Source organism: Perca flavescens, chromosome 11 (genome assembly GCF_004354835.1).
Source record: "Perca flavescens isolate YP-PL-M2 chromosome 11, PFLA_1.0, whole genome shotgun sequence".
Lineage (NCBI taxonomy): Eukaryota > Metazoa > Chordata > Actinopteri > Perciformes > Percidae > Perca > Perca flavescens.
In genome coordinates, this window is record NC_041341.1 from 5,366,572 (window position 1) to 5,382,868 (window position 16,297).

The window sequence follows — 16,297 nt, forward strand, 5'->3', positions numbered from 1 at the left end:
CAGACATAAATATCCTCGTGAAACAAATGAGGATGATAGACGAAGAGAAGCACTTTGAATACTTCTGAATGTCTGCATAACGATTCGATGAGCTACTTGGTGGGATCGAGCCTTTCATTCACCATAAAAGAACTCATCTTAACCCAGTAAGTTTACAAGAGAGACTTGCAGTCACTCTGAGAGTCCTGGCATCCCGTTTAGTTTTGTGTAAAATTGTCAATGAACTCCATCTTTCGTCTCGCACGATATACGTCACCTTGCTCGCTCACTAGCTAGCTTAGCTCTGTTTCACAGCATGATGACAGAAACCCTCCATGATAGAAACACACCGAGGAACAGAAGCTCACTCGCTGGTGGGGAAAAACTTTAGTTTTCTGTTATATATTTATTGTATTTGCAGGTAAATGTGACAATAAGTCATGACCTCATCAGTCAGAATCATTGACACAGACAACCTTCCCATCCACACAGTCTCAAAACATACACTTAATCTACACGATAAGCTCCTCACACAACACACAACCAAACCCTCACCACCCTCGCCAACCAGCCGACCTGTATCCCTGAGCCGGTGTCTGCCGTATCGTGGCTGGACTGGCTCGAGGTTTCGGGAGATGGACTGTCGTTTCGGTCTGTCTGGGAATCTCCCATGCTGCCTGTTACCCCACTGGAGCTTTGGGAGGATACGCAAACAGCCCCGCTGTGATCCTGAACATCCTCCCTCTCGTTCTTGGAAACGTTTAAAACTGACGACTGGTACTCCTGCAAGGACGTCTTGATCCCTTGGTCTCCTACGACCTTCCTCCGATACTCCTCTTTGCTTGGTATGTAAACTCTCGACGTTGACTGTGTGTAGTTCTCTTCGCAGTGTTCGTCTCGGTCTTGGACCGGTCCAGTGTCCCTCCACTGGCTGCTCCAGCTCACAGGCAATGCTTCTGTGTTTTGGCTCGAGAGAAGTCTCCTGGAGAGTTCAGGGTTGTTCTTAAGCGATTCGTCAAAGAGGTGATCGTACTGCTTGCGCTCCATTTCGGGCGTTTTGTGTTCTCCGGTGTACTGTGGCGGTTGGTGGCGGTGCAGCGCTGACACGTCCCTTGTGGGTTGATGCTGTGGATCCAAAACTGGCGATTGAGAAGTGGCTGCGCGGTGCGACCTAGCCGGCAAGGCTGGAGATGCTGGTGAAGACCGGCCTTTCTGGGATAAGAGAGGAGAGAGGCGTCCTGGTCTGCTCCGAGGTATTGCTTGGTCCGTTTTCCATTTGTGGTTCTGGTTCTCAGGGTGTAAAAGCTCAGGGGAGCTTTGTCCACGTAGAGTGGCGTTACGTTGGGATTCTCTCGGGAATGACACTCCCGTCTTGGGACTCTCGGACCTCAGGGACTCCGCTTGAGATGGTGTTGGAGAGGGAGTCCGGCTTTCAGGAAAAATAGTGGACAGTTTGGTAGCTTCCACTGCTAAATTACAAGACATTTCAGCATTTAAGGAGGAGGAGACGCTCCTCCTGCCGTTGGTAGGGCTGACCATATCACTGGCTCTGCTACTGCAGCGTGACGATTTGTAGTGCGTCTTACTGGATAAGTTATCATTAGTACTGTGGTGTATACTGTCTGTAGCGTTATGAGTGGTGTTGCTGATGTGTTGGGGGTTCCCAGTAGTCCTGGAACAGTTGCTGGTGGGGAATATGCTAGTTGGGATCTCGTGCTGGATGTCTGTGGGTCTCCCCGCGGGCAACGGTGGATGGAATTTGCTGGACAACCTGGGGCTCTCGTCCCCAACAAACAGCCTCTTCTGGCTCTGCTGGGGCGAGCCATGTAAGCGAAGAGTTGAGGTTGGAGCCGCTGAGTGGGCAGAGTAGCCAGTGTGGGCACAGAGTTGTTCAGAGGCTGGACTTCTGGGTAATCCATGCACAGAACTACGGCAGATTCCCCTTTCCATCTCCATGAGCTTGGCCTTGGATGGCAGGGTGACAGTGCTACGGGAAAGGATAGGTGATCCCTGCCAGGACCGAGAGCAGCGAGGGGATTGGTAGTTCCGTGGCAGAGTCGGGCTGCAATTCCCCGGACTGTGATCAGCGAACCTACGCCTGAGTTCTGGGGATCCAAACTCCTCAAAGGCCCTGTAGGTGGCATCTCTGGCAACTGCGTCTGGGGTAGACCTTTGGATGTAAGGCGAGCGCTTTGGGGACTGGTTATGAAACGAGTTAGGGTGATTGGGGTAAGGGTACCACACTGGGTCATTCATCCGCTTCTGGAGGTGGCACTCCGTTCTCGCTCTCTCACTTTGGCACACAGAGGTGTGCCTCCCCCCCGTGCTGTGAACATTAGCTTTCTCTATGTAGCCAAAGGTCACCACAGATGTCTTCCCCTTCTCACCCCCCACCCCTGGGACCTCATAGGACCTGCGGTTGCTGGTAGGTGTGGAGGGTACAGTCAGCAGCACAGAAGATGTAGAAGATGGGGAGATAAGCACCCTTTCCCGGGAGGCATCCATGTCAGAGGTAGGGGTGCGTGCCAATGAGCCATGTTGACCTGGAGCAGTCATTCCAGGCGCAAGAGCATGGAGTAATTGTCCCAAACTGTCTGGCAACACATCCTGCTGATGGAACTGGGTGGGAGACCCTGTAGCGTCAGGGTTTTGTAGTTGGAAGCTGACTGAGTGCCTGGAGGAAGACTTTGAGGGGGGTAAGCTGTGGCTTCCAACCCCAGTTTGGTGCTGAGAGACTGGGGAATGATCCTGTGTCCGGTTGGGACTGGAGCTTCTCTGGGAGTGAGGTAGGACGTCTGGGCACTGAAGCATCAAGTGAGCAGTCCCATCATCTCTTATTGCCGGCACCTTCTCTTCTTCCTCAGCAACAGATCTCACCTCAACGTACAGGTGGAGGACTTTACCTGCCTGGGACATGTTGGTACCTTAGCCACCTAAATGCCCTGGTATTACTGTTCCTTAGACCTTCGCTCTGTGTGCAAAGGATCCCTCTGCCTTTTGGTACCCCCAAAGTAAAGTGCCAAACTGTTTGATGAAGGTCAGAGGTGGAAATGGACTCCTAGGTCCATCCTCCATCTGCTCCTCATCTCTTCAACCTGCAACAGGAAGCAGAGACAGAGACACAGTTAATATCACACAGTTCATAAGCAACTGGGCAGCAGATGAAGCTCTAAACTAACACTTTCTTTAAGATCTCACAACACAGCCTTCCCACGTGATCGAAAAGAAAAGGCAGATGGAAATTGATAGAAATAAGACAAATTATAATGTGTGGTTTGAGAAAAAAAATTTGCTAAAAGTTGACATCTTCAGCTTCGTCTTTCCCATGTCCAGACCCTCATTATTCCTTAAATAATCAGTAGGCACACATTAAAAACATTCTGGGACCTATTTTACCGATCTAAAGGGAAATAGGTGTGTTTAGGGCGTGTCCAAATCCACTTCTGCTAGTTTGACGGCAGTAAAAAAGTGTCTGTGTTTAGGGTGCCTGGTCCTAAAGGGTTGTCCTTAGTGTCTTCATTAATCAGAGGTGTGTTTTGGGCGTAACATGCAATCAACCAATCAGAGATCATCTCCCATTCATCAACCAATCACAGATCATCTCCCATTCCCTTTAAAAGCCAGGCTCGTTTGGACCTTGGAGCATTGCTGTTATGATGGGAGAATTTTGCACCGTAATATTTTTATTTGTAATTTTCTGCATGTGTGTGCTGCTGTGTGTCCCTGTGTGTAACAAGCATAGTGTGTGTGTGTGTGTGTGTGTGTGTGTGTGTGTGTGTGTGTGTGTGTGTGTGTGTGTGTGTGTGTGTGTGTGTGTGTGTGTGTGTGTGTGTGTGTGTTTGTGTGTCTCTGTGTGTGTAACAAGCATAGTGTGCACGGTCTTCATGTGTCTGACTCAGTATGAATTAAGGAGAAGAAAGAAGTTTGTTGACTGAGATTAGCGGTTTAGATCATGAGGAGAAGTCTAAAGTCACATGAAAAAACAAAAGGCTGCAGGAAATCACACACAGAGACACACACACAGAGAGTCTCACACACAGAGAGTCTCACACACACACACACACACACACACACACACACACACTAAAAACAAAAAAGCTATTTTGTCAATATCGGAGAACCTCTGCAGTACAGGCCAAAAGTTTGGACACACCTTCTCATTCAATGTGTTTCTTTATTTTCATGACTATTTACATCGTAGATTCTCACTGAAGGCATCAAAACTATTGATTGAACTATTGATTTAGATTCTTCAAAGTAGCCACCCTTTGCTTTTTTATTAATAAGGGAAATAATTCCACTAATGAACCCTGACAAAGCACACCTGTGAAGGTAAAACCATTTCAGGTGACTACCTCATGAAGCTCATTGAGAGAACACCAAGGGTTTGCAGAGTTATCACAAAAAGCAAAGGGTGGCTACTTTGAAGAATCTAAAATATAAGACATGTTTTCAGTTATTTCACACTTTTTTGTTAAGTACATAATTCCATATGTGTTCATTCATAGTTTTGATGCCTTCAGTGAGAATCTACAATGTAAATAGTCATGAAAATAAAAAGGAAACTCATTGAATGAGAAGGTGGGTCCAAACTTTTGGCCTGTACTGTATATACATACATACATATATATAAAACAACATATATCTTAGTGAAATATCTTGAGGGTTTCCGTTTTTACCTATTTAATTTCATGCCTTTTGGTTTTTCGGTCTTGTTATCTGTGCAAATAAATAAAGTGAAACACTAACTAACACGTTAAAGAAACTGTGGTTGGAGTTTGCATCCAAACAGATTGTGGGTTTTTGGGGTTTTCAGCCGTGAACCTGACTAAAAACAATCTGCAGAATTTTGCCGAGTGTTTTTCTGCTTGAAGTAGAGATGTGTTAACATTATACTAATTTGTATAAAATCGGAGGTATTCTGTGTGTACCTGCCGATTGATCAACTAATAAGTTTCAGCCCTGATTCTAATTTTCATTTTTATAGAAGTCAGCCTCAAGATGTGATCTGACTTCTATCTGACGGTGAACTCTGCCCTCGGTTTAGTAACGTGGCTGTAAACTGTAAATTATTATAACTACACACACACACACACACACACACACACACACACACACACACACACAAAGCCTTCAAACTGCCCTCAGATCTGCTGAATCGACTGTCAACAAAACTTTATTTAGATCCTCAAGACGTACAAACGAATGCTGAAAAACATTCGTCACCCTGCAGGTAGAGAGAGAGTGTGTGTGTGTGTGTGTGTGTGTGTGTGTGTGTGTGTGTGTGTGTGTGTGTGTGTGTGTGTGTGTGTGTGTGTGTGTGTGTGTGTGTGTGTGTGTGTGTGTGTGTGAGAGAGAGACTGATAAGCACACAGTTAGCCCTACTTTTCCTGGCCTCTGCTAATAGGATTCTCCTCTCTCTTTCTCCCTCCCTCCTCCCAGCATGCTCTGCTCAATCCAAGCACACGTAAAACCACACGTATGCAGACACATGCATCGACACACACACACACACACACACACACACACACACACACACACACACACACACACAAGCTGTAACCTTACCTGTGTGTCCTCGGCGCTGCTGCAGCAACATACGTTCTCGGAGTTGCCGTGGTAACCTCTTTTTCCGCTCTCTCGCTCGCTCTGTCTGTCTGTCTGTCTCTCTATCTCTCTCTCTCTCTCAGTTACAGAGTAACCTCGTTTTATCTCTCTCTCTCTGAACACTTGTTGTCTGCAGCAGCAGAGCCGGCTCATCGTGGATTTACAGACTCGACTCAGCGTCTCCTCCTCCTCCTCCTCCTCCTCCTCCTCCTCCTTAGACTCCTCCTCTTCCTCCTCCTCCCCCCCCCCCCCCGATCTCTATCAATCAGCTGACTTCCACGCCCCTTCTTCTAGGCAGCCTGCCAGCCAATCGCGTCCTCTGCTGCTCCTCCCTGCAGACTTTTCCTCCTTCAGCCAATGATGAGCAGCTCTAGCAGATGGCACAGATTATTAGTGTGTGTGTGTGTGTGTGTGTGTGTGTGTGGGGGGGGGGGGGGTAAGGTCAGTGAGAAGGCTAAACATCCTGTATTACTAAAGATAGCGCATTTCAAGAAGCTCCATATTCACTACCAACAATGTAAAGTTGGTAGTGTAAATGCTTATAAAAACTTAAGTTCTGGGTTCTGGGTTCTTTACATTGAACCCAGAATTTAAGTTTTTATAAGCTGCAGACCCCAAAAAAAAAGGAGCTTTTATGACGACGAAAAGTGGAAACAGACGGGAGGAATCAGCAGGAAGACACTTATGGACTTAAAAACACGCTTTTCCTGCGTGAAAGTCTTGCGTTTTCGCACTTTGTCCCAGTGGTATAGCCGTAGCTATAGCTGTCAGGAGAACAGCCAGCTCTATCTCCACAGCGCTGCGGAGGAAGGTCTGGCTTCCCCACTGATGCATTCTGGGATAGCAGTAGGGCTGGGCGATATGGAGAAAATCAGATATCACGATATTCTTGTCCTAATAGCCTACCTCAGTGTCCATATTGGGGCGATATTATAGGGTTGACGATTGGTGCTTTGACAAAATATCTTCACACTTAAAGTTCGTACACACCGGGACGAATATTTTTCAACGCGTTTTTTGTGTTCACACCAAAAGCGATTTTCGCTGACGACGAGCCGAGTGAACATGCAAATCAATTCCCTGACATTAGATGGCGTTTAATGTAAAACAGAAATACCCCGGTACGTTTGTGGGAAAAAGTTCCAGGCCTGTGTACACGAAAGACAATTAGGTGAACTCAAACTCACCATCAAGGCCCATTTGCTCTGCAGTACCACCGGCAGCATAGACATTACTTGGCGTATATATCTTCTTCGCCGTTACGTATGCGTGTGCTCGGCAAGACCAAGTTGTGTTTTACTGTAACTTCAGAAGCTTGCAGACAACTGAGCAAAAGCGCCAATCTCATTGGTCGGATAGTTTTTGACGCAGCGCGAGGCGTTTTTTGCGTTGGTGTGCAATAGTTTTAAACTTCAACAGAGGACCCGCCTTCAAGGAAGTTAACACTTGTCAGTGGAGAGAGGCCAGACTCTCTGGACCAATGAAATGTACCAGAGTCTGGTAGGACCAGGCTAGTGTACCAGAATCTGGTAGGACCAGGCTAGTGGACCAGAGTCTGGTTGGACCAGGCTAATAGACCAGAGTCTGGTAGGACCAGGCTAGTGTACCAGAGTCTGGTAGGACCAGGCTAGTGGACCAGAGTCTGGTAGGACCAGGCTAGTGGACCAGAGTCTGGTAGGACCAGGCTAGTGGACCAGAGTCTGGTAGGACCAGGCTAATGGACCAGAGTCTGGTAGGACCAGGCTAGTGGACCAGAGTCTGGTAGGACCAGGCTAAGTGGACCAGAGTCTGGTGGGACCAGGCTAAGGTACCAGAGTCTGGTAGGACCAGGCTAAGGACCAGTGGTAGGACCAGGCTAAGGTCCAGGTAGGACCAGGCTAAGGTACCAGAGTCTGGTAGGACCAGGCTAGTGGACCAGAGTCTGGTAGGACCAGGCTAATGTACCAGAGTCTGGTAGGACCAGGCTAGTGGACCATAGTCTGGTAGGACCAGGCTAATGTACCAGAGTCTGGTAGGACCAGGCTAGTGGACCAGAGTCTGGTAGGACCAGGTCGTGGTTATGACCCAATCGTTAGCCTGTTTTTATAAAAGCGTCCCCAAGTTGTGTTTTACTGTAACTTCAGAAGCTTGCAGACAACTGAGCAAAAGCGCCAATCTCATTGGTCGGATAGTTTTTGACGCAGCGCGAGGGCGTTTTTCGCGTTGGTGTGCACACTCACATTGGCGCCCTTTGTTTAGTCACGAGGCGTTAACCCATTTACTGCTAAAACGCCTGCTAAAAACGCCTAAAAAAAAAACCTATGTTATTCTGGGATAAATATCCATATCTCCTGAAGGTTTTCTGAAAAAATATTAAGAATTGTCAACGTCTACCAAAATCTTAATATCTAAGCCTCTGCAGCATGAAATAAAATACATTGTCAAGGGAAGAATCACAGGTTTTATTAAAACATGCTCCCTTAGCACTAACATACAAACACATTTTTCAAAAGATTCTCAAAAACAGATGGGGGTATGACGAATACCAAATGCTGCGCCACGCAGCAGCCAGCAGGAGGTCCAGTAACCGGCGGTAGATGTAATGTTTCGGTGCGCAGCATCCGGGACAAATGGGTTGAACGTCGGCGAATATCGCGCGCGAAATTCATCCCGGTGTGAACAGGCCTTTAGATTTAAGATATGTTGTTTATAACCGTAACGTTGAACTAGACCCGTGCCCTTCGGTTTTCAGCAGGACCAGTCATCTAAACATGTTGCCCCACCTACACTGTTCAACATGGAGTGATTATTATATATATTATATATATTTTGACATTGTGGAAAAGCGAGGATGTCCCCTCTTTTAAGACCAGGCTTGCAGAGATGTCCAATTTGCTCCATATGGAGAAAGTACGATACAATGTCTCCCTCAACTCGGTAACCTTTGACAAAATCTGGCATCCATTTATCCACTTATCTATCTAGAATGTATTAAAATGCTTGATTTTCACTGTGTCAACTGGTTTTACTGTTTCTCAGAAGAGCATAATTTCTTTATTTTACTTTATTTCTTCCATTTTATCCTGTGTTTGTAGATGTACGATGTATGCATACCTTGTTACCATATTTTCTTTTTCATTTCGCTACCTAATCGTTAGTCTATTGTTATTGTCTGTTTGTTGCCGGGCTATGGGTGTTTTTTTTTTGTTATGTTCTGCTGTGCTGTTTCTTGTATGTTAAACAGAAAAGCTATAAATAAAATATATAAATAAATAAAAGATTTAAGATACGTGATCTTCAGTAATGTGGACGCAATGTCTGGGTAAAAAAAAAAATAATAGAAAAAGAGCTAGAGCAGTCACTTTACTGTAATGCAGCCTTTAAAACCAGGAAAAGACACTTATGCCATTTACGATATTACGATTTCCAAAATCTAAGAAGATATCTAGTCTCATATCACGATGTATATAATATCGATATATTGCCCAGCTCTAGATAGCAGAATAAAACTCTCTGGGTTGTTTGTATTTCTTTAAATCACATGTTGTCAAACTCAAGGTCCGCAGGCCAAATCTGGCCCCTATGTACACATTTTGGCCCACCTACTTTTTTTCCGACATATTTGACACTTTTGTGTGTTTTTTGGCATTTTCTTAGACATTTTTTTGCCGACCAAACTGTAAGTGAGAAGAGTATATGAGACATGCAATAATTCAGTCAAAGATATTTGACTTTTCCCATGACATAAAAGCCACAAATCTATGTCTGGCCCTTGATGTGATTCTCATTTTCTAGTGTGGCCCTCTGGGAAATTGAGTTTCCCAGAGGGCTTGCTTTAAACCAATCCCAATGGTCCTTTGGCAGCGCTAAGCTCCAGAAGCAGCGACAGTAACTCTGCTAAATAGCATTTGCAAACATTTGCATCCCGCAAGAGAAAAACTCCACTTTATTTACAGTACAGGCCAAAAGTTTGAACACACCTTCTCATTCAATGTGTTTCCTTTTTATTTTCATGACTATTTACATTGTAGATTCTCACTGAAGGCATCAAAACTATGAATGAACACATATGGAATTATGTACTTAACAAAAAAGTGTGAAATAACTGAAAACATGTCTTATATTTTAGATTCTTCAAAGTAGCCACCCTTTGCTTTTTTATTAATAAGGGAAATAATTCCACTAATGAACCCTGACAAAGCACACCTGTGAAGGTAAAACCATTTCAGGTGACTACCTCATGAAGCTCATTGAGAGAACACCAAGGGTTTGCAGAGTTATCAAAAAAAGCAAAGGGTGGCTACTTTGAAGAATCTAAAATATAAGACATGTTTTCAGTTATTTCACACTTTTTTGTTAAGTACATAATTCCATATGTGTTCATTCATAGTTTTGATGCCTTCAGTGAGAATCTACAATGTAAATAGTCATGAAAATAAAGAAACACATTGAATGAGAAGGTGTGTCCAAACTTTTGGCCCGTACTGTATACATGAAGTGAACTGTTGACACAATACAGTAACGTGAGCTTTTTAAATTAGCTGATACATGGTTAAAACTTTGATTAGGACATTAATTAAAATTTCTGTAAATGCGCCAGTGTTAGCCAGTCAGCGAATTTTCAATTGTAGTCCTAGTATGCATGTCTTTATGGTGGGAAGAAACCGGAGCACCCGGAGGAAAACCCACGCAAACAAAGGGAGAAACATGCAAACTCCACACAGAAAGGCCCGGAACAACCTGGACTCGAACCCAGAACCTTCTTGCTGTGAGGCAGAAGTGCTAACCACCGAGCCACCGTGCTGTGGCTCTTACCAGCTTATCCCTGTGTGTAGTTCCTCCACAGCAATCTCCACCAATCGGTCCCAAAACGTTAGCCTGGCTCAGCCCTCCCATTTTCATTTCCCTTCAGTACTCCGTCTGGGTTTGGGTCCAATCAGCAAACAGAGGGAGTGGCTGAGAACGATGATGGCTGAGACATTGAGGTTGTGCGCTAGATTGAGTTGTAGTTGTGTAATGGCGGCGGAGAAAGACGCCAGCGAAGCCATTATAAAAGCCAAATATCCAGAAGTTAAAGCCCGAGCAAGACCAGTCTACGCTGAGTTGTGTTGGGGGGCCATGATGTTGTGGCCCCTCCTCCCCACGGGGTTCGGGAACAGTTTGATTTTTCTGCTCGCTCCGTTAGCGGTGAAGGAGTTCGCTAAGGCTAACGCTAGCGATGCTAAGGCTAACGCTAGCAATGCTAAGTCTACGTCACGACCAAACGTTAGTGATTGGTTCTGGCAGATCCAGAGTGGCTCTGGGCAGATCCAATAGTTTTAAACTTCAACAGAGGACCCGCCTTCAAGGAAGTTAACACTCCACACTCAGTGGAGAGTGGCCAGACTCTCTGGACAAATGAAATGGACCAGAGTCTGGTAGGACCAGGCTAATGGACCAGGCTAATGGACCAGAGTCTGGTAGGACCAGGCTAATGGACCAGGCTAATGGACCAGAGTCTGGTAGGACCAGGCTAGTGGACCAGAGTCTGGTAGGACCAGGCTAGTGTACCAGAGTCTGGTAGGACCAGGCTAGTGGACCAGAGTCTGGTAGGACCAGGCTAAAGGACCAGAGTCTGGTAGGACCAGGCTAAAGGACCAGAGTCTGGTAGGACCAGGCTAGTGATTATATATATATATATATACATATACATATACATATATATACATATATATACATATATATACACATATACATACATATACATACATACATATATATATATATATATCACAGTCATGCTATATAGGGATATTCACAGCAAACATCAGTCTGCACGCTGAACCAAGCACATCTGTCTGTCTGTGTGTGTGTGTGTGTGTGTGTGTGAGCTTCTGTGTGTTTTTGTGTGTCTGTGTGCATCTGTAAAAATGTGTGTATGTGTGTGTCTCTGTGTGCAACTGTCTGTGTCTGTGTGTGCGTGTGTGTGTGTGTGTGTCTGCCTCTGTGGGTGTGTGTGTGTGTGTGTGTGTGTGTGTGTGTGTGTGTGTGTCTGTGTGTGTGTGTGTCTGTGTGTGTGTGTGTCTGTGTGTGTGTGTGTGTGTCTGTGTGTGTGCCTCTGTGGGTGTGTATGTCTGTGTGTGTGTGTGTGTGTGTGTGTGTGTGTGTGTGTCGCAGTACCTCAGTTATAGGAGGCGGAGCCACACAACAGGAAGTCTGAGAGGAGAGAAGATCAGATTGACTTTAAGCGATACACAAACTGTGTGTGTGTGTGTGTGTGTGTGTGTGTGTGTGTGTGTGTGTGTGTGTGTGTGTGTGTGTGTGTGAAAATGCTAACATACTAAGACTACATTTACACAACTAGTGACAATACACCCAACTGATGATTGGAGCTAAAACTCTGGTGTGTAGACGGAGATCATTTTAGGCTCAAAACGACCTAATTAGGTTAAAAATTGATATAAATATGTACCACACACACACACACACACACACACACACACACACACACACACACACTGAGGCAGACACAGATGCGCACACAGAAACAGACACACACACACACACACAAGACACACACACACACAGACGCACACACAAAGACACACAGAAACAGACACACACAGACACACAGACACACACAGAAACACACACACAGACGCACACACAAAGACACACAGAAACAGACACACACACACACACACACACACACAGACGCACACACAAAGACACACAGAAACAGACACACACACACACACAGACAGACACAGACACACACACACACGCACACACACACACACACAAACACACACACACGCAAACACACACACACAGACAGAGACACAAACAGACACAGAGACAGACAGACACACACACACACACACACACACACACGCAAACACACACACACACACACACAGACACACACACACAGACATAGACACAGACACACACACACACACACACACAGAGACAGAATCTCGAGTTTAATCTACTTTCGATTTTACTGGTTTAAATTCAGACATCACTACGTCATCTCAGTTTGATTTGTTTTAGAATCAAATGATTGTTATTATTTTCCATGTCTCGTTTTATTAGAGAACACATCTGTTGTTTAAAAACAAAGAAAGATCTATTCCCCCCCCATGTGTCTGCAGCTCATTCATAAAATCCTGAGAAAACCAGCTCGTCAACAATCGTATCGGGAGTTGAGTGTATTGTTTTGGTACATCCTTATGTGTTATCATAGAACAAAAGACACACATACATGCAATTATACATTAAAATACATTCATCTATGTGTGTGTGTTTTCGATTTCTAAGCGCCAATAATCAGCGAGCTGAGTCATGTCATTTTAAAGGTTGCTCGACCTTCCACATCCCTGATCCTGACTGATGAACGCAGAGGACTCGGTTCAGCATGGTTCAGACCGTTTCATGAAGCAGTTTGACCCATAAAACTAAACCGCAAACATTATACATGCTCATACGCAGTTTATTTAAGCATTACTTAAGTAATGAGGAAATTACGTTGGACAAAAAAAAAAAAAAAACCCGTTTTTGCCGGTTTTACGAGCTCCGACACTCTCCCTTCTCGGGAGCAGCAACACGCCTGAACTCCATTCACAAATGTGTCAGTTTAACTATCCTCTTGGTTATTATCCACAGTAAACACCATCTACTCTGTAATTTAAAGCCTGACATAAAACACAAGGCTTTACTTTACAGTTCGGCGTCTTTATCATCGACCAACCAGATTTGCTTTTGCTGAAATTATGACTTTTCCAAGGTACTCGCGTTGCTGCTTGCCACCGCTCAGCAGGCAGCAGCTAACAGACGAGGTGTTGTAAAAGTAGACATTTTACTAAAATAAACTGCCGTTTGCTTGTATAATATGTATGCCGAAATAACGAGAAGATGCTACTTAATTACGGAAAATATCCAGTTACACTCATGCATATTATATAATTTCGCTAATATCAAAAAAGGTTTTAAAATTAGATGTTTTTCAAAGGAGTTTCGCACTTTACCTTCAAGAGAGAATGTGATGAAGAGGGGCTTGCAGCTTACCTGCGACCCTTTGAAACCACAGCAGCACCGACTCTGAGTCTCCCGGTCGGTCCATTTGACGTGAACGGTGTCGGTAGCGGGCGAACCGACGGCCACACCACAGACGGTAGATGTTACGGTTAACTGACCCCGGCAGTAACGGCTAGCTAAGTTACGTTACATGCCGGTTAACGGTGAAAGTGCAGCTAGAGGTGAAGTGTTCTCAGTGTTCAGGCAACCTTCCAGTTCTTCTTCTCCTTTCTCTTCTGCTGCTTTTTTCTGTGTTTTATTTTTTAGGCGGCTGCTTGACATTTAGTTTACGTTCTCCACGGTGACTTCAACTTCCGCATCGTTGAGGTGACGTACAGGTGACGCAAGGAGACGTCAGACTGGACCGCCCAGAAGAAAAAAAATGATGAGAATAATTAAAACATTTAATAAAAACATATCTACACTTGTTTTATCAAATAAAAAATAAAAACTGTAAAAGCCAGATAAAACTTAAAAATAAATTAAACTTTGTCCTTAAGAGAAGTTGGTATGAAATGGAAATAAATATGTGGGAAAAAACAATAGTAAAATCGTTTTATTTAATATAACCAGAAACTTTTCTTCTTCTTTCTCAATATTACGTCTTTATTCTCACGACATTTACTTTTTTTGTTCTCAAAATACTTTGAATTTATTCTTTTAATCTCACCATGTGTTGAAAAGAGATTAAGTGACAGAAACTTGAACTTTATAGTATTTAGGTCCAGTATTAAGCCTGAATGCTGTAAAATGTTCAGTTCCCATCCACTAAAAGTTCTGTTGTTGCTGCTGACAGACAGAAGTGTGTGACAACATTATGGGATGGATCCCTACAGAGATAGACCTTTTAGTTAAAGAGTAAGATCCTTTTAGTTTAACATGAAACAGCCCCAAAATCACCATCACCAAACAGACTCCATGTAAATAATCAGGACTTTTAGCGTGTATAGAGCCATCATATCTCCACCAGATTCCATGTAAATAATCAGGACTTTTATCATCGTAAAACACTCTTCATTCAAAGTGGACAGAAACTAAATAAAACTATCAAAAGCCGTCTTGGTTCATCTTTCCACTGTTCCAACAATCACCACTCTGGTTTGGTTTAAATAAACACTTAATTCACCCATTTACATGTGGAGATATGCTGGCTCTATACACGCTAAAAGTCCTGATTATTTACATGGAGTCTGGTGGAGATATGCTGGCTCTATACACGCTAAAAGTCCTGATTATTTACATGGAGTCTGGTGGAGATATGCTGGCTCTATACACGCTAAAAGTCCTGATTATTTACATGGAGTCTGGTGGAGATATGCTGGCTCTATACACGCTAAAAGTCCTGATTATTTACATGGAGTCTGGTGGAGTTTGGTGATGGTGATTTCGGGGCTGTTTCATGTTAAACTAAAAGGATCTTACTCTTTAACTAAAAGGTCTATCTCTGTAGGGATCCATCCCATAATGTTGTCACACACTTAGAATAATAATCTGAGTCTGTCAATGGCATTCATTGTACAGGTGTAAACTAATAAAGTGCATAAAAGAGATTAAGTGACAGAAACTTGAACTTTTTAGCTGAAGTTTTCAGTTTCTCTCCAACAGGTGGCAGCAGCACCTTCCTGACTTTTGGGTGAGTTTCCTCTTGCTCTTATCGGACCGAATGGATTAGAGTACACACACACACACACACACACACACACACACACACACACACACACACACACACACACACACACACACACACACATTCATAGATTTACACATACACACACACACACACACACACACACACAACAGACACACATACACACACACACACACACACACATATTCAGATACACACACACACACACACATATATTTGACACACACATCAGACACACACACACACACAAATTTCTACACACACACACATGATGATACACACACACTACACACACACACACACACACACAGATACACACACAATTACTACATTACATTTACACACAATACATAAATACATTTGACACATACACAGAAATATATATATATAAATATACATACATATTTATATATTTTTACCCAGATATATATATTTATGTTATATATCTGTTCTCTGTGTCAGTACATATAGCAGTACGTCTGATTACATAGACACATATTCATAGACATATACATACGTCCCAGGTATGTTCTGCTACACACACACACACACACACACACACAAGACACATTACCGTTTTTAGGAATGATGATACAGGTGATTACAGACAGACACACACACACACACACAGACACACACACACAGACACACACACATACTCACACACACACACACACAGATTATACACGTCTTCACACACACACACACACACACAGTCCCACACACACACACATTCATGGTGAGTAATGTGTTTTTAGAACAGTTCTCTGGTGTCACACAGGACCCAACAGTCTGGTCCAGGTCCCACACACACACAAGTCTGGTCACACAGAAGTCACACACACAGGCAGTCTGGTCCAGGTCCCACACATGTACACACACAGTCACCAGGTCCCACACACACACACAGTTTGGTCCAGGTCCACACACAACACACACACACACCTTCTGGCTCTGCAGTAGTTCTACTAGAACACACCCATTCTGTGTTAATATGCAAAACCCAAACTTAACCATTATTTAAAT

General features: G+C 44.1%; 2 protein-coding genes across 2 annotated transcripts in view; both read right to left on the reverse strand.

Annotated features, from left to right (window-relative positions):
* Positions 1-451: 451 nt before the first annotated feature.
* On the reverse strand, positions 452-5,751 carry LOC114564340 (uncharacterized). Its single transcript, XM_028591607.1, has 2 exons — positions 5,548-5,751; positions 452-3,074 (listed from the first exon to the last, which is right to left on the reverse strand). The coding sequence occupies exon 2, from the start codon at positions 2,893-2,895 to the stop codon at positions 508-510; it is 2,388 nt and encodes a 795-aa protein (XP_028447408.1). The 5' UTR covers positions 2,896-3,074; positions 5,548-5,751; the 3' UTR covers positions 452-507.
* Positions 5,752-15,729: 9,978 nt separating this feature from the next.
* LOC114564304 (leucine-rich repeat and calponin homology domain-containing protein 1) overlaps positions 15,730-16,297 on the reverse strand; it is a 107,839-nt gene continuing 107,271 nt past the window's right edge. Inside the window, exon 17 of the mRNA XM_028591562.1 lies at positions 15,730-15,750. Within this exon, the coding sequence (XP_028447363.1) occupies positions 15,730-15,750 (21 nt within the window). The remainder of the gene's footprint in view (positions 15,751-16,297) is intronic.